At 43.2% G+C, this 22,526-nt stretch overlaps 1 protein-coding gene across 12 annotated transcripts in view; it reads right to left on the bottom strand.

Annotated features, from left to right (window-relative positions):
* LOC142373687 (calcium/calmodulin-dependent protein kinase type II subunit gamma) overlaps nt 1-22,526 on the bottom strand; it is a 41,957-nt gene continuing 19,431 nt past the window's right edge. Inside the window, exons 6-23 of one of the 12 annotated variants that reach the window (XM_075457050.1) lie at nt 20,892-20,964; nt 19,567-19,669; nt 19,042-19,125; nt 18,522-18,616; nt 17,890-18,012; nt 17,119-17,202; nt 15,716-15,758; nt 14,883-14,945; nt 12,235-12,275; nt 11,511-11,594; nt 10,231-10,275; nt 10,057-10,111; nt 9,761-9,841; nt 7,899-8,039; nt 5,130-5,205; nt 4,925-5,019; nt 3,802-4,038; nt 1-2,671 (exon numbers count right to left, since the gene is read on the bottom strand). In XM_075457050.1, coding sequence (XP_075313165.1) covers nt 3,806-4,038; nt 4,925-5,019; nt 5,130-5,205; nt 7,899-8,039; nt 9,761-9,841; nt 10,057-10,111; nt 10,231-10,275; nt 11,511-11,594; nt 12,235-12,275; nt 14,883-14,945; nt 15,716-15,758; nt 17,119-17,202; nt 17,890-18,012; nt 18,522-18,616; nt 19,042-19,125; nt 19,567-19,669; nt 20,892-20,964 — 1,519 coding nt within the window. In that variant the 3' untranslated portion in view covers nt 1-2,671; nt 3,802-3,805. The remainder of the gene's footprint in view (nt 2,672-3,801; nt 4,039-4,924; nt 5,020-5,129; nt 5,206-7,898; nt 8,040-9,760; nt 9,842-10,056; nt 10,112-10,230; nt 10,276-11,510; nt 11,595-12,234; nt 12,276-14,882; nt 14,946-15,715; nt 15,759-17,118; nt 17,203-17,889; nt 18,013-18,521; nt 18,617-19,041; nt 19,126-19,566; nt 19,670-20,891; nt 20,965-22,526) is intronic. The other 11 variants (XM_075457051.1, XM_075457053.1, XM_075457052.1 and 8 more) reach the window with 11 other exon arrangements.

The raw sequence follows: 22,526 nt of genomic DNA, 5'->3' as shown, positions 1-22,526 counted from the left end.
CAGTGCTGAAATAGTATTTTTATTAAATACTTTCAAGATCCAAGTTTGAGGAATAACAAAGCTATGATGAAGACCAACTAACACTCAGACAAACACTTGATAGTTGTCAATTCATGGTTGTATTTCATTGTACATCATGATCATGCAAAAAAAATCCAGCATCCACGTGAAGGCTGGGGGAGAAAGCGCAGCCCAATAGTATATCATTACAACGCAGGGAAAACGCGAACATCGAGGGCCTCATACCAAGCTACGGCTCCTGAATCCTTTTTTTTTTTTGTTGCTTTTTTCAATTTTCTTTTTTTTAAATATATTTTCATGTCACCTATTCAACATTCTGGACGGAGAAAAAAATTCATATTTCAAAAGATGCAAATATCATATATTAACACTAGCTCCATCCTTAATCAGGTAGGTACATGGTAGAAATGTGTAACTGAAACATGCATATAACTAGGTGTCCCGCTCCGGTTCACAACAGCGTGGGTCACACAAACCTGCACGCACTCACGTCAACTCTTACTCTCGGGCTCTCAACTGAGCAGGCACAATTTAAAACCACCAAGGGTAGATTACATTGATAAATAATTTAGTCCTGATCAATATCTTTAATTTCGTGTTGTCTTTACTTCCTCCCTCTTTTCCCTTTTTTTCCTCTTGTCTTTCCTTCTTCTCCTTCCTGTCTGCGAGGGAGAGTGCAGAACTCCAGCTTGGCAGATCGGCAAATTACCAAACGACAAAAGTTAACAGCAACAGCGACGACAACAAAGAAACTCAAAACCAGTAACACGGGAACAACAGATAGGTACAAATAAACATCTCAAGTGCAGGGGCGCGATCGAACACGAGGGGGTGGGGCGGAGATACTGGAGGGAGGGGGTCTGAGGATGCGACTGTCTGCCGATGGAGACGATTAAGCAGCACAAGGAGGGTGGCGCCGGTCACACAGCAGCGATGCAGATATGTTACAAAGCCTAAACACACTGCCAGGAGTGTGTGGGTGCATATGATATGAAAAGGCGGCTCACAGCATTGTGGGATCAGGAGTTAAGGACACTATTATGAAGGTACTTATGTTTAATAACACATCTGTTGGGCTGTGGGGGGGTGAAACTACTTGCATCATGTTTGTTTTCTTCCCCATCTTCAGAAACAGTCGTACGGCCATGGGACTAGAGATGGTCGCCTACAGAAGTGTGTATTCACGTCAGCCATGAATGATTAAGAGCTACCGATATCTTAAGGAAGTGTTTTAAGGTGGAGAATTGAAATATTGAGGAAACTGTTTCTCTTAAACTAGAGTGGGAGTCACAGAGGCCATGGGGTGGTTTCCCCCAAATGCACAGAATGAGTGTCTCTTAGATACATGTACATATATTACACTTTTCTACATATATCTATACATACACTGTATTTACACAGTGATTATAAACAAACCAGGCTCTTGCAGAAAGCAGAGAAACAGAGTGAGAGGAAAGGTTAAAAGAGAAAATGCTAAAAGAGAGGGTGGGGAAGGGGGGGATTAATGAGGGAGAGGCAGTGGGCAAACATGCAAAACGCAGACACCCTTCCCGGCCCACCCTCTCCCTCCACTGCATATACACAAAACAACAGGACGAGTTAGCTTTAAATTTGCACGATAAAATCCCTCTTTTTTTAAAAACTGAGCTGCTTTAAAAAGGAGCCTTGATTATAGACCTAGTCAGAGCAAAAAATAAAATAAAATAAAAAAAAGTGTTTGTTTTTTAAAAAAAAAGACAAAAAAAAAAAAAACCCGACAAAGAAACAAACAACAACCCGCCTAAAAAAAAAACCTATCAAGGCTCCGTTTTTTTTTTGTTTTTTGTTTTTCACAGGAACGCAAACAGATCAGGTCACTAAAAACACAACAAAACATGTAACCTCAAGTCAGACGCGTCCCGCCCACCGGCCCGATCCCACCAAAACATAACTTCCGTTCTGTTGGAAAACAAGCACACAAACAAAAACACGAACACATAAAAAGCCTAAAGTTCTACACTTTGGTGCTTCATGTTTTTGATATCAAGTTTCTCTCATCATCAAGTTCTCTGACTGAGCAAACTTGACTGTTTTTCCCTCTTAAATTCAGTTGAGGAAAATCTCCCTTCATCTTAACATCCAGGTAGCGAGCGCAACACTTCCTACCCGGTAATCCCTAAATGTGTCCGAAATCTCAGCTGCTAACTCCACTCTCCTCTCAGCTCCTCCCTTATTAAATAGTGATAAATGCTTGGTTGGGTTTTGGTGGTTTCTGGTACATCTAGTCATAATTTACACAGTATATTCATAACTCATACTCATAAACTGTCACAAGTTCAACTGTAAATCCTCTCCTCCCCCAGGACGTCTCATCTCGCGCGGGCAGAAAAAAGATGGCTGCCAGGGGAGGGACAGAGGGCAAAGATGCGCCCTCCAATCAGGCGCCAGATGCATGCATCATCCTATGGGGGCGGGTTCTTGTGTTCAGCCGGCCCCCAGCAGGTCAAAGGAGGGACAGGATTGGTTGGTAACGTGGAGAGGGATGCGATCTCGCCCGGCCGGGCTCCTGGCACTAGCCAATCCACGCAGAGGACGCACCTCTTAAACACGCTCGCTGAAAAAAGACTGCCCCCCAAAACACACACTCCAGTAGACTGGAGGCTCAGGACCACTGAGGGAGGAGAGGAGGAGCAACACATTAAAGTTTTGCTGGTGCAATGCCTGAAACTTTCTCAATAATGAAAACAGTTGTACAAATAACCTGAACTGGACCAAATGTAATACTTTTGACCATTGTTACATGTCTGTACGCAATTCTTAAAGCGGAATTTGGCAATTTGAGTAAGAAAAACTTTGTCATTCTTCTTCCATGACAGCCACCTCTACAGGGAGGGGTGTGGGGAGGCAGAGCTGAAGCACAGCAGAGAGGGAATCTGCACACAGTTATCGTTTACAGTTTCAAAATCAAGTCCTCTTTTGTCTGGAGGCTGCCAAGTTCTGCTTTAAGACGTGCGTTTACTGCCATCGGATGGGGCAGAAACATGAGCAGTCAGATGATCAGGGGCATTTAGGGGTCTCATTTGGGGGGATTTCAGACTTGGGGAGCAGAGAATTGGCAGGAAGTGAGGAAATAAAAAAAAAGGGGGGGGGATAATAGCAAAACAACTCCCCAGCTGGATGTAACCTCTTTGAACTGCATGACCAACAAGCTGACTTCGAGTTCATCAAATTTATTCAGGGGAGTAATTTTGAGGACGAACAATGAAGTTCCCCAAACTGTCCAAGGTGCTCAGCTGTCACGTTTACAGAGTTATTTTAACACAAAACCCGTCTGATCATCTCAGGGCTCATTTTTCTCTCATCACAAGTGACAGAACAAAAGGCCAGAGCTATAAAAATGAGACTAACGTTGGGATAAATTGCTGTTTTTCTCCACAACTGTAAGCTGCAATGGACCCTCCCCATGTATTAGGATTTAAATCTATATATTCATGTGCACTTAACTACAAATATGAGATTTTATTATTAAATTTGTTCTCAAACTTCAAATCTAAAACTTCCACAAATGTGATCAAAAATGACAGAATCAATGTTTAAACAGTCAAATGGGATGTGCTTTGATGAAGGTCACCGTATCTGAAGCTGATGCAACAGATAACGGTGCCCGCTTTAATCCGAAGCCAGCCAATTATTCAGATAAACCAAGGTGTGTTCAGCTCAGATTGGTGTCTGATGCAAAGTCTTCAGGGAGCAAAGTCTGGACTAGTAGAGGCCCATTTTCCACGTGTATGAAATGAATACCTGATCACTGAAGTGGTGCAGCAGGCGCGCCGGAGCAGTGGAAGTGAACATTAAGCCACTTTCCATCGCGACGATGCCAAACCCTGGTCTCCTCTGATTGGCTGGAGCGAGGGCGGCCCGTGGAATCCACAAACTGCGTGAGCCGGATGTAGGCGATGCACGCGGCGTCCTCGCCGATCAGGTGCACGTGGGGGTTGAGCAGGGTGGTGTGCACGGGCTTGCTGTTCTTGCTCAGCACTGGATGTCAAATTAAATGTGTTCAAAGTTACTGTTTTATAACAAAGAGACGGAAGGCTTTTCAAACGTCCGTTTAAATTAAACCGAGGAAACACTTCATCACAAGAGCCGTTGTTTCCGCGTGACATTTTGACAACTTTAAGCAACGAACAGAAAGTGCTGCAGCATCGCCGTTTTATAGCTGAGGCGCAGCGTTTTTACAGATGAATAATTCAGCAATGTTAAACCTTGCCAGTTTAGTTCACAGACATTGTTCAAACTCATCAGTTTCTGGTAAATCTCTGTGTCTGTGGGAATATTCCTGAGCCGGCGCATCGGTTGCGATGCGTTTCAGGCCTTCCAGAGTTTATGAAAGACGGAACGGGGGGATAAAGAAGAAATAGACCACAGCAACAGGGATGATTTATGGCAAAGAAAGAGAAAAAAAAGATGTTTTGATGCCCAGTGTAAAGATATATATTAAAAAAAAAAGCATTTCATGGTGGGTTTGTGGTCTATAAAAATCAAACTGATGAATACAAGGTTACATGTGTTGTACACACTAACCAACAATGGTTTTTGTTTCTTTAATGCAGCTTTACAAAATAAAACAATGAAGGTATCAATTGAAAGTTTTAAAAGAATCTGGCAAAAAGTTTATGCTCACAGTCTTTCTAAAAGTATGTGTTGGTAGTAAGCTAAACATATCATTGATGTTTGGCAGAATGATCGATAATGTAAGTCGGCAGGTGCAGCCAAACGTAAAGTGTGACTCTGGAGTTTACTCCTAAAGAAAAATATTCTTGGTGTCAATCTGCTCTTTGTGTCATATACCACACTGTAGATGGTTCAGCAGTTATAGCAAATAGTACCGCAGCATATTCTGCGTCTACAGGAGGAGACTCACAGTTTTCAAAGTAGAACTTGTGGAAGTCCATGCCCTCCACCAGATTTCCCAGGGCCTCCGGTTCAAAAGAGGTGAGTCCAGGATCACAAATCCTCCTGAAGAACAGCGAAGAAGAAAAGGAGAAAACAAAAAAGTGAACTTCAAAGACAACTAACAGACCTCGTTTGAATATCACCAATAGTTCACGTCCTGCAGGTGGACTCACGTGTAGGCTTCGAAATCTCCATTGTTGATTGCTTCGATCAGCTGCTCCGTTATCTTAATAATCTCCTGTTTACGAGCTGCAGAAACAACGTGAGAAAGAAAGAAAGAAAAAAAAAAAGAGAAGTTGAGAAGTGAGAAGCCAGAGGAGACAACTGTTAACTGACATTTTCTCTCATCGCTGCAGCTCCTGCCTTCCTTCACACTCTCCGACTCAACACTGTTGTTTAACCTCATCGCTCAGTCAAAAGCAGCTTCGGCGCTGCAGCTCGACTTCATCTTCTCACCTTCTGTGTGACAACAACTGACACTACTCTCTGCTGTGAACCACCAAACCACAAACACTTCTGCCTGTAGATACCACAGGCAAAAAAAAAAAGGCCAACTTAACAGCTTTCTTCCAACAGCAACTGAAAAAAAGCGACGAATGAGAAGGACATGATGATAACAGATTTTGATCATGTAGCCACATCTACCCACTGTGGAAGACCACAGGGTCAGACTGAAAGCCCTGTTGACCCTGAGATAAGATCAATTCATAATTTTGCATCCATTTCAGGTAACTAATTTTCTTCAAGTCCCTTTAAAGTTTAAAAGGCATATTTATATCGTGTTAACTTCTTCTTTTTTTTTTTTTTTTTTACCTCCCACCAGGCTTACTAATACCTCAAAATAACTAGCAGCATTTTAAATAACGTGCAACTGTACCGTTTTAAGCCTGTGCTTTAAACGTGCTGTGTCAGTATTAGTCATCTTCTGATGAATGAGATATTCAGGTAACCTTTCCACGTTTTCCAGCATCAATAAAAACTAATAATGAGAAGTTTCAGCGCCATTTATCTGTCCCTTCCACAAAAAGCCAGCCGAAGGCCGATTTAGGCATCCGACGTGTAACATTAATCAATCTGAAGGTGAGAACATCCTGCCAGTGAGGGCGTCATGCCTCACAGCTTCATTCAGACACCTCTTCCCAGTGTTTAAGCTCATCCACCAGGTTGAGGAATAAAGCTCAGATCTCCTCCTCTCAAAGGTTTTATCAAATAAATAAAATATCACACATGTTGATTTCACTTGGGTTTCACCACCATATCCTTCTGTGTGCAAGGAAGTAACGGCGGCTTTTTCAAGTTAGTTTGTCTGATGCTGTGGGGGTAAAAAAAAAAAAAAAAAAAAAAAAAAAAAAAAAAAAAAAGGAAATGCTTAGATGCTGGACCTAATAACCTTAAGAGAAAAGAGATAAGATAGTTTGGACAATACTTCTTTACTGAAGGGACTTTACTTATACTGCATTGAAAGAGGTAAATGTCTTAGCACTGTTATGGAAAAGTGACCAGGCTGCTCATTCAGACATGAAGTTCAATTTAGGAGCCCATTAGCTATATCATGACTGTGCCTCTTGGGGACAATATTTTCAGGCTTCTAGTGTATACAGATAAAAGGTAAGTGATATCCAGGCTCTTACTTCCTGTTCTGTGGGTCGGTCAGTGTTTGAATTCTGATCAATTTGAAAATAAAAAGCTCTATTGTCACAATATGATAGCTGATGGCTTTGAGATCCTATTTCAGCCAATGCCTTTGCTTTCAAATGTGCATTCAACCAAAGCCTGGAAAACACAACCGCAGAGCTGAAGTCCAGATCCCATTTATCTTGAGAACTGGTTGATTCTCCACTGCAGAGATATGTCATTACATCACTTCCTCGAACATCCCTCTGATGTATTCTGAAATTCTGTAGCGGACCACAGAGCACAGAGATAGTTTGTCTACTCCATGGATCACAGTGTCCTTCTCATTTTCCTTGCAAATTGACGTCTTCACTAGTTTCTCCAAAAAAAATTACTGGCATTTCTGAACCCCATTTATGTTTACGAGGGTCATTTCAAATGTTCCTCAGCACCAGTGTTGAAAATGAGGACTGTGAATGTCGCTCCATGCATCATATCAGGCAGTATTTACAAACACCGAATGGCAGTAAAAACCTTAAACGGAAAGAAAAAGAAGAACGATGACCATGTGGGCTCACACTCCTGCTTTGATTTGATATCTGTGCTGGTGTAAAGTTTTAAACTGAGATTCCTTGGATTAGGCGGACTAGATGCTCTTCACAAAGTTGGACTGTGTATAGTTGGTCACTATGACATTGCCCCCAGACCTCCTTTTGCTCCAGACCAGCAAAGAATTAGTGAAATAGTGTCAGCATCCGTTATCCTGACTGTTGAAACACAAAGAACTGGTAAGTACTGGCTCCGACTTGCCTTGGTTGAAAAAGCTATCTTGGAAGGCAGCTGGACTCTCACAAGATCAGAAGCCAGAATTTGTGTCAATACACACAAGAACTGATCCATTTGTGTCAAAGTGTGGCAGATGGCAGCTTCTATTCATTGACTGGATCCACTTCTTTGTTCTAATTGGCTTAGGTCTGCGCTCACCAGCCTGCGACAGACCGATGCTTCACCCAGTCACATGACAGCATTTTCCTAAAGCGCATGCCCTTTTTCAAACTGTCTGCGGAGGGCTTCACAAACTTCTGCTGAATCAGGTCAGAATTCGTAAACAATGAACACCATATACCAAACCCCAGTATCCTCCGTGAAGTCTTTTCTCTCACCTATAACTGTGTAAAGACACAGCTGTAAAACATTCGACTCAAGAATGTCATGATCCAACGTATAGAAATACCACTTAAGAGATGAAAGGTTGTGCTGATCAACAGCTGCAGTGAGTAGAAGGCAGGGAAAGCAGAGTTAGGCGGTTAGTGCAGATGTGCTCTTACTCGGCTTAGTGTTGCTTTTAGCAGCGACAGTGTTGCTCCCTAGTGGAGCGGCAGGAATGGAGGACTGTGAGTGGTCAGAGTCGGGGCAGGAGCTGTTGCCTGTGCTGTTCCATGCCATGCGCTTTACGTCATGCGGTGGAACTGAAACACACAACGGATGGTCAACAAACATATGGATGGACAGCAGGAAAGACGACAGATGAGCCACACGCAACATGCACACAGTTCATGCGGTAAAACAAAGCTGATGTGGGTTAGTGTTCAGGAGGAATTAGTAGGAAATAAATCCCACAGATGATGTTGGCTCATGGCACACATGCAGATGGGTAAGATGAGGGCATGACGATAGCTGAAAGCAGGATCCGTGCAGGGCTGATCGCGATGATGTAAAACTCATCTCCCTGTCTGTTCTGCTCATATCTCCCCCACTATTAATGCTTTTCATAGATTAAAAAAAAAAGCTTTCTATGATGAACTGCAGCATCAAGCACAAAAAAAAAAGAAAGAAAAAAGAAATCGAAGCCACTGCTTGTAATGAGCTCATGTTATGCCTGTGGGGAATCTTTGCGTGTTCGGGAAGGAAGGTAGGAGTGGAAAACAGGAAAGGAGTGAAGAGGAGGAGAATTTACTGTCCTTTGGTGCAGGTGTGTCTGTCAACAGCAGGAAGATGACGATTAAGGAGAGATTTAGAGTACAGAGGAGGGAACGGTTGTGAGGGGAGGGAACAATGGTCTACCATAAAGAATAAGAGATTAGAAAGAAGATTAAGGAAAGTCAAGAAAATAACAGAACAAGGCTTTGGAGGAGGAAGGAAGAGAAATGTGAGGACAAGGAGAAACGCAATGTTTCTATGGTGTGCAGGGTTCCAGGAAAGTCAAGATGAGCAGCAGGGCCTGCCAGACCGGAAGGCCGGTTTAGGACACTCGGCTGCAAGGTAAGCAAGGCTTCCTCCAGCTGGAGCCTTCACATCAGGAGGACAAGGGGATATATGCAGTGGTCACAGGAAAAAAAAAAACAACACCCACACACACGCACGCGAATGCACACGGATTTCAGAGTTCCCACAGTGGCCCTGAGGAAAAAATGCTACAACGTTTTTTTTTTTACTTTCCTGAATTAGGTCTGTGCCCTGAAAAATCCCTGAAGCTGATGTCTGGTGCTACTCTCAACTAGTAGGGGACTACATGATGCATAACATAACAGATAAGTACATACAGTACACATGTAGCAAGTGATCCTCTTGAGTTAACATGCTAAATTAAAAACAAGATACCAAAGAGCATCCAATTTATTACAGGTTTAGTTTGTGCTTATTAGTTATAACACAAAACAACTGCTTCGATCTAGAAAAAAGGTGTCTAAGCTACAGTCAAGTCCAACGAGACTACAAAACTAACTAAATGAAGAAAATGCTGACTCAGTTACCCGAGCACAAAACAAAAAAACAACAAAAAAAAGACCCTCGAGTATTACTGCCTCTCCTAACCTGTTTTATAGAGCGGAGTAAATGCGATCTAAGCTGTGACAAACTCAAATCATTCTTAAAAATTGATCGGGATCAAATTCTATGATGTTTCCTGAGTTTCGGGATTTTCCTCAATCAGGAACAGAAAGTGAAAAACTAAAACATAAGAGATAAATCAATATTCCATAAATTTGAAACCAGTGGGAACCCTCAAAAAAAAAAAAAAAAAAAAAAAAAAAGGCTTGGTGGATCAGAGTGAAAGGGGAGCTCAAAGATGTAAAAATTCATTGGCAGTGACTACAAGAAGCCAGGGTGGGAGTGGGAAGTGGGTGGGTGGGGGTGTTAGGTCCTTGCCAGGGGCGACCTTATAGCTTCCGGTTGCCATGGATAAACTTACTGGCAGGTGAGCTTTGAGGTGAGGGCAGAAGTGGGGGCATCTCCTCGGCGGCGCTGCTCTGACTCAGCGCCGAACTGTCCGCTAGAACACACACACAAAATGCAGCCAGACACACAATAAATACAAAACGCACAAACACACACGCGACAGGCACACAGTCAAGAGTGTGAGAGACACAGGTCGCATCTCAGCCCACCTGCCAATCACTACAGTCAAATACACTCACTTCACTAGATGGGAGACAGAAAGAAGAGTGCGGATAAGAGCAGGAAAATGGGAATAAAACACTTGAATACCTTTCCTACCTTTCATTTCTTCCTCATCGTTGGTGGCGTTGCTCTCTGTTGATCCCTAAGGTGTAGAGGGAAGAACAGATATATACTGAAACAAACAGGACAGGATTCGGGATCAAGTCCATCAGTGTGATGTTCTGCGTCAGACTTTCAGACCAAACCAAACGCGAATCTCACCTTGACTCCATCTGGAGGGTTGTGCACCACTGTGCTCTGAGATTCCTGCAATGCAGAACAGGACGGTTAGTCTGAGGTATCTTAGCTCTGAAACTGTGCTTCTCAACTGGCCCATTTATTTTACCTCAGCTAAAACATGACATGAAATGGTCTTAGCTGCAGTTGTGTCCCCTTGAGAGCGGCTCGGTTGGGGCAGAGAGATTAATCAATGTTTTGATTTATGGCTGTGACTAATTCTTATTTTCATTATCCAATAACGTCCTGTGTATTTCCCTGATTAGTAGATTTTTAGTCTACTCTATTAAGTTAAGAAATTAGTTCAATGCTCATCCTAATTTCTCCAAAGCGAAGGTTACATTTTAAAATGCTTATTTAGACTTTTTTTTTGTCTTTTTCCACTGACCAACAGCCCCAATACCCAAAGATCCATTTTTTCCACATGAAAGGGGGACACAGTCGGTTTTGGTATTCCACATATAGTCATACACAAAGCCTAATTTGGGGGACCTACATCACCAGTTGAGAAGCACTCCAAAGCAAATCCAACCACAGCACAACAAAATGTAATTCAATGCATGCTAGAAAGCACCGTAAAACCAAAACATGCTAAATAGGATGAAAGGGCATGATTAAGTTTGGCAGTATGGTCAGGATGTCAGTGGGGATGTTAATGAAGATAAACAGGTTAGCGCGAGAGAGAAAAAAAAATGCTGGATGGGCTAAAAACTTCAGATGACAACGAAAGATGTTAGGATGGATGGTTGCAAGATGGTAAAAGGATAAAAGCAGAGCTGGTTAGGTATATGGCGTGAAGGATTATATGCAGATATAAAAACAGGGGTCATTACAGTATAAGACCGAATGCTGCTTGATACCAACAATTTTAGTTCTCTGAAGAACTTTACAGCTGCCTGTGCCAGACATATAATCCTAACTGGCAGGATCATGCTCCTTAAATATCTACGCAGGTGCACATGTACAGCCTGAGATTCAAAGTAATGACAATGAATTTGAATAATGTGAAAAAGTATCCGAAGTACTGAATGAATAACCAACTCAGGAACACATGTGCACCTTGGGAGGGGTAAAATGTCGAGAGGATGGGACTGCCGGTAAGGGGAATGGCAGTGCAACACCTCCTTGATGGTAGATGAATGATGAAAAGCAGCTATGATGATGGAGAATGAGGCACATCGGGCTACTATGCAATAACTTGGAGGGGAGGGGAGGGGGGGGGGGGGTTAAGAGGCAGGAACTGACACTGCGGCGGCCTACTGTACCATCTGGGCGTTGGTTGCCATGTTGGTGTCTTTCAGGGCATTGATGGCGCTCACTATACTGTTCTTACTGTTGTTGGTAGAAGGCTGGGACGAGAACGCAAACACTCAAAGTGAACACAAAAGCGACACAAACATACACACAGATGCATTCGAATTACACGCCTTTTTCGGGAATGGGGCTAATGTTGGTCGAGGCTCCCGGGGTGTTGAGAGCTAACAGGATAAATGGGAGGGTGAGTGCCACAGAATGGCCTCAAGATCATCCTTTTTACTGCCTCACTAACTCTCTATGCCTGTGCCACTTAACTGCACAGAGAGACCCCTGGGGCAGAGAAGACAGACAGGGAGGCGGGGGGGGGGGGGGGGAGGAGAGAGCAGAGGCTGATGGGATACTGCTCGGAAAGTGAGCAGCAGATGTCTGACTGACACGGATGTAAGTCCAAAGAACAGAAACCACTGCAGATGAACTGACCGGAATTGGAAAAAAAGTTTGTTAAAACAGGAGTTTCTCCATTTTGTGGAGGGATTACAAGAACTCTGGAATCTAAAAACAAGCCGCAGATAGTTGAGAAACCTTGAGGTTAGGCACAGAGGTAAACAGGGAACCGGACATAATTAAGAATGAAAAAAATATTACTTGAAATAAAAGGAAGAGAAAGTGAGCTAAACAGAGCTGATGAGAGATAGAGTGGTAGAAAAAAAAAAGGTGACAGGATAACCTTACCTTAGCAGAATCCGACTTCTTGTTGAGTAAACTTTTGCATGCTGTGAAAATACAGGGGATAGAAGGACAGAAACGGGTACAAAACTGAGTTTTACTGTTGACAACAGCCTCCATACCATCCTACCCAGCTCTTAGCTTCTATTGAAACCTGGATCTACAATTTATTATATCTATGAAACCCCATTAACTCTGCCTTAAATAAGCAGAGATGTTTCCAGAGAAGAACATGCATTTAATGGATTTCTTGTGCAATTTTCCCTTGACTGAACAGGTTGCTACACTCTGCAAAACCCATTCACATTTTAATCCGTTCAATGCCTTCTGGGGATAAAAGAGAAACCTGAGAGCAAAGTAAACTTCCTCAATCCATTTCCTGTCTGGAAGACCCCAGCAGATCTAGAAAGAGCGTGATGGTCAGACTCAAACTGCCGCCAGGATTGGCGGTGATGAGCTAGGTTAATGTAAATCATTGATTTCCTTTAAGGGCTCCAGTCAGTTTCCTCGAAGTCTAAAGCTCTCAACTCTCTCTTGCTTCCTTTACTCGTTTTCTACTGACACACACACAGGTTCCAAAAATCTTATCTTGTGTTTCTTACCTTTCAAAATGAAATGGGAGAGGGGAAGAGGGGGTAGAGGGGGAGGGTTGTAAGAGAGGCCTTAGAATTTCACTACAAGAGGGTAGAGATAAGGGGCACAGCATTTACAGAAGCAAACAATACACAAGTGACAACTCATGCTCCTAAATCTTGGCTGATATGCAGCTTCTATCTTAGCCTGGCCATGCAGCATCCAAAGAGAGAAATATACATGATAAAAAGAAAAGTTTTCATTCCATAACCCGGGAAAGTAGAGCTGATTGGTCACAGAGCAAACATCCGCTTTTGATTTGCCTACATCTTCTACTATACAGCCATCAGGATCTGTGACATTCTCGTTCGTATGCTCTCTAAATAAGGCCTCCCAATGGTTGAAGTCAAAATGTACGACTGTAGGAAGGCTGCACCACGCAAGCAACATACCAGCGTGGTGATGAACAGGGGAGATTGTAATTAGAGAGCATCTGAAGGCGCATCTACTGAGAACATTTCGTAGGATTTAAACCACACAGGACACCCACATGCGAAAGGCAGCAAGGCAAACGACTCTAGAAACAAAACAAACGCACACACCTGTCGGAGTGTAACAGAAACAAGTCATTCAAGGAAACATCATGAGCAAACTGCCAAACCTCGACTCGGCCATACTTTACAAAGAAATGCAAGGAAGCAGTCATAGTAAAAGAGAGCTTGGATTTTGCGGTGATGAGTAACATCATCAAAGGGCCAAAAGAGGGCAAATTAAAAAAATAATAAAAAAGATCTAGGTGATTTAAAAGAAGGAGAGATGAGGAGTCCAATCTGGAGTGATGATGTCACACATTATTTGAACAGAAACTTACAAACCGGCAACTTGGTCCAGTCTCAGTGAGGAAGCCCGCTTTCGGTGGGCTTTAGCTGACAATCAAAGCACCACAAACATCCCAAATCTCAGCACACCAATCACACACACTAAGGATAACGCCTGACTCCCTGCAGGTTTCTTCATGTTAACAGTTGACCTTTCTTCTGCCTACACACTGATCCTATGGAGAAACATATGCACACTGTAGAGCAGAGGAGATTCTCTCGTCTGAAAGTGTGAGAGAATCCAGTCTGCTCTACACTGTCTTCTTCTAATGTATTCAATCCATGGAGCCACCATTGGAATCGCCAACCTTCACCATCCGTCTCCACCCAGCAGGATGAGAGAAGAGCCTGATTTTAGTACTTTCAAGACTGAGGACATCAAGCTGGCTTGCCGCATCCCTTGTCTCCAGTAGAAACTTTTGTGAAAGTACTAAAACAGGCTCCAAGAGGGGGAGATGAGACATGGGATGCCTTTATTTTCAAGAGATTAATGAGCGAGGCTGTGTAACAGTGATTGTTTCAACAATTGGCTTGCGTAGCATCACTGACAAACAGCTTTCTCATCCTCTGTCTCTGCCTCTGTGCAAACCTCTCCCCCCTCCTCAACATCTGCCTCCATTCTCTTCCCCACCAGACCCAGGTCTGACGATGGCAGCACGCCAACCCAGCTCTTGCCAGCCCCCTGCAGTGTCAGTTCCCGCCCCCAGGAAACATTCCCCTCCTCATCCCCTGCCCCAGCCTGCCCTGCGCCCAGCCTTGCAACTGGCTGGGAGTGAGCACAGGGGCTTAGGGGGTCAGCTGGAATTCAGGATGGAGCTCGCTCGAAGTGACAACTTAACTAGTTTGGAGGATGTGATGGGGGTTATGAGGTGACGGCTGAGTGGTGGTGAGGTGTGAATGTAAGAAGCACTTTGGAGTGCAAGCTGAACTAAATTAATTAACATTTAGTAATGCTGATATTCATGACAGCACTCGGAACATCTGATGTCTTTGCAAAACAGCAAAAACACATCCATGTTACCCTGAATAAGCAAAACCTGTGTGAGTATGCATGCATATATGTGTGTGAATGTTGATGAGGATGCTGGCAAAGGTTGCATGCAGGAGTTGAGGGATGGTGATGAGGGCCCACCCTGCACTATGGACCAAAGATGTAGCTGTGTGTGAAGAGAGGAAGTGGATGGGCGTGTCTCTGGGACGTACCTTCCTGAGCCAGTGAGGCCGTGGAGGAGGCGGCAGCAGCAGAGTTGGTATGCTGCCGGCCCACTATTGGACAGAAATGCTACAGTTGGGAGGGGCTATACAAAATAGGCAGGTCTATCTCGTGACGTTCAGTCGTGGGCCTAGAAAGCTACTGGTTGTGCTGGCTACAGCCCACATACACCCAACACTTTTCTCGAAATGGGCTAAAGCAAAGATGTGCACCCCTGTCGGTTTCTAGGACCAGGACTGAAGTCATTAGCTATCGGCTGACCAATTACTTTGAGGCTGAGAATAAGGCTTCAGCGAAATCAAGTCACTCTCAGCAGACTGAGAGAAAAAGACTTAGTTGGCACCTGTTTATCATACCACACTTGCCCAAAAACATAAAAAATCTAATAAAAGCCTAGGCTTCCTTCTCTCAAACATGCAAACGCTCCGTGGGCAGCAGAAAAGAAGGACACATATGCACACACAGACACACACACAGACACAAGGAGAGATACATTAGCATTGACAAGGACGTAACTGGCACTCACATGTAAGAATAAAACATTGTGGCCTGCTAACATACATCAGGATGCAGTGCACTTGTAATGATTCATAAATACATTATTTGTACTGTAACACAAATAAACTTTAAGTTTCAATTCTGTTCAATGTAAGCAAGCAATCTCCTGTGCACGCACAAAAATATATTGTTATTTTGAGGACGAGTGGGTGAGTGTGCATGTAGTGGGGGGGTTAAAAGAGGTGCAGAGGACTCTATCCACTCTCCTTCCTCCTCTCCCTCAGCATGTGCTGCGTGGGAGGCTGAGGGCGAAGGGCACACCCACCTGAGAAGTTTCTGGACACCAGCATGGTGGTGAGAATGGCTCCCTAGGGTAGGAGAGAAAGGAGGAAAGAGATGTGAAGGCGGAAGAAGAAGTTTTGTCTTATTTAACAGGATTTCAGTTTTTCTTGTGAACCATTTGGTGTTAATCTCAAACAGAACAACAGCATCTTTATCTTTCTGCATTTTCATCAGCCGAAAAGGCTTTTCCAAACAGTTAAATTCCAATGAGATTGAATGTTTCTCTTCTGTCAAACACAAATCATGTTGCAAATCATTAGAAACAAAGTTGAACGCAACTGTATTACATCTCCAAGTCCTGTTACATATTCCTCAATGCAAATTCATTTAAATGATGTGAAGAAACAGAACGGTTGCTACTAGATAGTAACATTAGTTTGCATGTACAGCAGTGAATGCAAACTACAGCTGATTGTCATATTAAATGTTTTAATACTACTCCCCACAGAGGAAGAAATTGAGCTTCTCCCCCTATAACTCCCTGTTATTTTAGGCTAAAATAGGTAGAATTTGAATCTAAATCAGGAGACAAAAGACCAGATGCCAGCTTCTCTTTGCAGAACTTGTTTTTCTATTCTTTTCTTTAAAAGTTTTCCACTGAATTCATGTCAGATGGCATCATTTGCCATCTCATGGTTAATTCTTCTTATCAAACTATGCGTCGTGGATTGTTATCATTCTGGAATATTCCAGATCTCTGACTCTGTCAGTCTTCTGCAGACAGGGAGTCATCTTGCCAGTCGTTATTACGGTTTATCCATCGCCACTCGTCTACAAATGTCATCTCCCTGACAACTTTTGCCGTCACTCTTTTGCATCATCGCACTCGTGCACATCATGTCTATGGACTCATCATGGACTATGCTTTCATTGTGGTCAAGAGAATTCACGCCAAACGTGATGGACCCTAACTGAGCAGCACAAAACTAGTATGTACTCATCAGTGCAAAGTACGTGCTCACAACATTCCAAAGATAAAAAGGTTTTGATGAGGCAAAATAAAGGAAATAGAGGTTGATATTATGTAATTTACTTCACACTGAACTGTCACTGATTCAGCTCATGTATTCACACTTCTTGCATTGAGTTTCTGGAACATGGCCTCCATTTTTAATACAGAAGATAAGCATTTCTTCGATTTTTCATTCTAAGAAACACTCTGTTAGTCTAAGAAATAATGCAGTCATTCAGAGGTAAAACATCTTTTAAATCATATGACATTTAAGTGGTAAGGCACGGGGAAGCACTCAACTCTGCTGTATAGTGTAAAAAGGCAAAATCATCCCTGAGATTTACCAAATACAAATACTTTGGATGTGAGTGAAAAGTGAAGCCTCACATAAACAAGGAAGATTTTCAAGACAAATCAAAATGTAGGATGGCTACCTTGAGTTTTCGGCGAGCGTTGAACTTGCGGAGGCATTCGACAGTTTCCTGTCTGTGCATCATGGATGCCACTGTAGAACGGTGCTGTAGGAAGAGAGAACCACAACCCGTTAATAAACATCACGACACAATACAAATATGTATTCAACCTTCAACAAGTAGACCCTGCAAACTTTTTATCTTAAAGCGGCGCTATGCAACTTTCAGTAATACGGGGTTTGTTTACCATGCAATACACACCCCAAAGCTGTAGGGGGAGCTCCGTAGAAAATAAGGCGACAGTCTAGCCAGACTAAACCCACCAGAGGCAATTTACGGTTTATTTTTCAAGACACTGGCAGAGAGTTGGAGAGCCGTCGACAGCCAATGGAGAGGGGGCGTGTCTTATCAGGCTACCTGGCTCGGCTCAGAGCCCTTTACGACCTGCCGTGAAGCAGTAGTTCTCGGCTCTCGTGTGTCGCGAGACTTCCAGAGGTAAACAAAGCACGCGGCGCCACAGGCAAAGTTGCAAGCGCTGTTTCGGGCTAGGGCCACCAGATGGAGATGGAAATGTCACCGTTTTCATCAGAACGGGTCAGCCAAGCAATCTGATGATTGCCAAGCAATTTTATGACCATGAAAAAGTTGCATTGTGCCGCTTTAACAAATATTCTAAGGTCATAATCTGGTCATTTAGAGGTTGAGCTGTGAGAGAAATATTTTGTGTTCAGATGCATTTCACCATAATGTTAGATGCCAGGTGTTCTCTGAGCTGAGAGGGTGAATACTTACGCAGACCCATGGGTGTTTGAGGGCTTGTTCAGCAGTGATTCTCTTGGCTGGGTTGATGGTCAACATCTGGTTGATCAGGTTCTTTGCTTCTGGAGTCACTGTGTCCCACTCCGGGGATGGGAACTGAGGTGAATGAAGTAACAAGAAGGCAGGGATGGAGGGAAAGGATTAGGGCAAATCCTTCTAAAACAAAGGACATGGGAGTCTGTACTTGTGGGTTTCTACCCAGTCCTCGTCATCTGGGCACCAGGTCTTGAGTTAACTTTGTCAACGTTGGGTTGATATTTATTTTAGATTTAACAAGAACAAATGTAAAATATATTTTACAATATAATCTACAGAGCACATGTTTATGTTACAGGTGCAGAAGAAATTAAAATTCCCACAAACAGGCTGCTATGTGACTTGATTAAGAAGCGACTGCGAGAGGAGCGTACACCTTCTCATTCTCTCTCCATCTCACACACACCCCTCTGCAATGCGTCAGAAAGGCCCTGATAGGATCAATAGCTTTGGAACAGATCTCAATTGGACACTATTAAACATTCAAAAACTGCTTAGCAAACCCCTGCACTGCACCCGTCACAAATATATACCACACATGCACACACACACACAAAAAGCGCACTTACATCGTATGCCCCAGCTTTGATCTGCTGATAGAGTTTGTGTTGATCCTCATCCCAGAAAGGAGGATATCCAACTAACAAGATATAGAGAATAACACCTGGCAGAAAACAAAGTGGGAAGAGAGGGATCGTGTTACAAACCTGTCTCATGTGCTTTACAATGTAGAGCATTCAGCAACAAGTGATATGAGCCAAAGCCAAACATCATACAAATGAAACAATAAGAACTATGTGAGCTTAGTTAGTCCAACACTTTTAGCAAGATGCTGTTTGTTTTAGGCAGAAGTCAGCTCTTTAAAATTGGCTGCAAGGTTTTCAAAATCATCCCAATTACATCACTATTTGGCAGAAAATAATTGATACTTGTTGTTTTAGGCTGTAAAATGGGTTCAAATGAGCACAAACAAACAGTGACAGTGTCTGGTGTTTGTCCCCCAAGGTTAGATGATATAAATAATGCAATAAATAGATAAACCAGCTGGTTGCAACAGGTTAACTGCCCAGATGTGAAGCGCCAACTCACCACAAGCCCATATGTCCACAGGCTTGCCATAGGGATCCTTCCTCAAGACCTCAGGAGAGAGATAACCAGGAGTGCCCGCAAACCCTGCCCAAGAAATAATTCAGAGGTGGTGGGTTTTATAAAAATCCAGATAAAAGCTTCTTTTGTGCAGTTACATGAATGCTTCAAATGATAGTGACCTGTTGGAGTATTATGCAAGACCAGATTATGATAGTGCAGAGCCACAAGCAACTGTCCATAAATCCTCTCATCTCTGTTGGAGAGTCAGCCAAATACTGGCAGCTCAGCTCTTAGCCGAGACAAAAATGAGCTAAGCATGAACCAGAAAGTGGCGGTGAGTCTTTTAAGCAAGACCCTCCACAAATATTCTTTTGGCTTCTATGTGGCAGCAGGTGTGTTTCTTTGCAGACTTGTTGTGTGAGAGAAGTGTATTCCAGTGCATGGCCCAACACTCAGATAGAATGTCAGATCCGGTAATTGTCCCACACATTTGATATGAGTGTGTCACTGCATGTGTTTTCTTACCAAACCAAGCCTGCTGGTCTCCTTGCACCTCAATAGCGAGACCAAAGTCTGCCAGCTTCACTGCGGCTCCCTTCATCTTACTGGCCAACAACAGGTTCTCAGGCTGACACACACACACACACAAACACACAAATTGTGACGCAGAATGTAGGACAAGAGATCAAGACAGTGAGAGACAGATAATTACGACCCTCTTCAGTAACGCTCTTTCTTAGAAACATTTATTTTTGATGTCTTTGACACAGCTTGTGTGGGGGTGGGGTAAAGGTGTGAGAAAGCAATGGAAGAGAGAGAGGAGGTAGGTAGAGGATGGTTAGTTGAGAATCTCCACAACACCTTATATGGACATGGGTTTGTAACCATAGAAACCACTCGGGAGTCATTTAGGCAGTGCTGTAGACTGCATGCTAAATGGAAACTGTACTTAGTGAGAGGCGGGGTGTGTGGTTGTGTTCTAAATGGCAGTTGTTTGGGCAGCGGGACATAAAGGGACGCAGTAAAAAGCCCACTCAGGATAAAAGGCCAACAAATCAGACGGGCAGTGCTCGGGGTAATAGCGTTATTCTGCAACACAGAGCACGCAGACACATACAAGAGCCGCCCACACGTCTCAGACATCCCTTGAGATTGTCCTCACACAGTGCAGTTTCTACATGAAATTGTATAATTTAGTACACATTATCATTATTGTCCCTCCTTCCAGGATGACGATCATCACCTTTAACTTGGTTAAGTAGAAAACTGGGTGTCGCACTGATACTCTCTTCCTGTACTCTTTGCATCTGAGCCAATCAGCAATTCAGGACAAGTAAAGCCCCTCCCATGTAGCTTGACGGGTGGTGTGATGTCACATGGGTTGTCCTGGCAACTCCTGTGGCTATACCATCACAAAAGCCCCCCCCTCACATTTGTACAATGTGTGTGTGTGTGTGTGTGTGTGTTAATGTATGTTTGTGTTGTGCGAGTCCTTGTCTTTTCCTTGCCATAGGTGAGAGACAAACGCCCTTCCACGTGATCATGACTCAACATCTCTTTGCTCATGAACACACATGAATGCGTGTGCATGTGCATATACACAGAGGTGCCGCACACAGAGTTCTGGTCAAGGACAGACAGGATGACAGATGTGACAACAGATAGAGGAACACAGGGGGGAGTAAACGATAGAGGGATGCCGAGGAGAAAAAAAAGAAAAGAAATGGAAGCAAAACTGCAGAGAGGAAGAGAAACTGAGACGAGGCAACTGAGAGCCATCTGTGTGTTGCCATGGCCACGAGCAGAGGTGTGCGAGAGTGTGGTTGTTACGGTAACGGGCAGCCACTCACCTTGAGGTCTCTGTGCACAATATCATGCTGGTGGATATGATTGACACTCTCCAAGATCTGACTAATGCAGTGACTGCAGAGAGGAAAAGAGGACAAACCGAGAGATGTGTCAGCCACTGACCTTCACTGCAAAAACATCACATACTCTGCACATGATTTGTCTGTCATGTGTTTCATAAAGCCTGTGGGATTATGGGGTGAATACAAAACTGATGCATTTCATTACAACACTGTTTAGAAACCAAAGAGAAAAAACAAAAACCTGATATCAGTTGTGATCGCCATAAAGTTAAAACTACAGCACTTCTACATGTGAGAGTTAGTTAGTTAGTTAAAGGTTTCATATTTTTGAGACACTGAAGTAAGATGTTTAGATGATTTGTGTTTGGGGGAGGTCTCTGAAGTTAGGAATGTAAAGATTAAGCATTCAGCGAATTGAAAGCACTATTCTGGTAGCTGTCATACTTTAAATGTTTTCCTGTTAAATGTGCAAATTTTGCCCAGCGTGCAATTTAAATGTTGGGTTTTTTGTATGCAAAGCCAGTGGGTGTTTAAGTTAAAAAAAATGACAGTGTACTATCTATGTACTGTAGCAGGGTTTCTGATGCCAAGCACAAGAAGAATTTAATGGAGCACCTCAACCAAATGAACACAAAAAGGGAAAAATTTATCATTTAATTTTATAGTTCTCCATTACTTTTAAGAGAGCATGGGCCCGAATAACAGGGGAGCGGACTACCCACCCGTATCTTAAAATATTGGTTATGAATCATGAGTCTTTAAACGTTCAGCAGCAGAAACAGTGTTTAACACAGCCCACATTTAACCTGAAGGAGTGCTCCCGCTCTGCGTTTTGTTGTCAAAGAGGACATATTCATGATGAGGATGTAAAAAAATGGGCTTTTCCCAGATGATGAGCTCAGACAAAAAAAACTCTATGAGAAAAACCCGATGGAAACCCTTCACTTGCAGCTCTATAGTCCTTCACAAACCTAAGGACAGTTCTGTGTAGGGCTGTTGCAGGAAAGGAATTTACTCAGCTTGTGTAACACACCCCGCTCAGTCGCAGACAAAAGCTTGCTGTGTTGAATGCAGTAGACGAAAAAGAGAGAAAGGAGGCGGTTGACACATGCGTACTTTCAGAGACACTGCACTGAACCGATGGGAGACCTACAGAGTGTGGACTGGAGTCTTGGGAGAGATCATTACCGGCGTTTCTTAAGTACAGCCCAGCAAGCTACCTTTGCCACTGATTTTCAATCTCAAAACTAAATCATACTGTTTTTATTGAGCATGATCAAGCATTCATTGCAAGCAAAATGAAACGGGTAACTCTGGTTTTGAGACTGTGTTTTGTATGCAGTTTGCCAATCAAGAACAGTGCTGTGAAACCGAGTTCGCACCTACAGAGCAGACTTCCTTTAAGGCTAAAGTTACTGAACAATAGCCAACTGGTGCTGGCTAAACAGTTTGATGAGAGTCATTTCCTGTGTACAGACAGCTAAACTTTAAAAATCGTACAGTGCATAGACACTTAATGACTCAGTTCAGCCTTAATTTTACATTCATAGATCAGATATATGCTGCTCTCATGCTCAATGTAGCGAGTTTCACTGACTATTTAGAAAGCATAAT

This window comes from Odontesthes bonariensis, chromosome 23 (genome assembly GCF_027942865.1).
Source record: "Odontesthes bonariensis isolate fOdoBon6 chromosome 23, fOdoBon6.hap1, whole genome shotgun sequence".
NCBI lineage: Eukaryota > Metazoa > Chordata > Actinopteri > Atheriniformes > Atherinopsidae > Odontesthes > Odontesthes bonariensis.
Note: the sequence above shows the minus strand (reverse complement) of the source record. Positions and strands in the feature narration are given on the sequence as shown.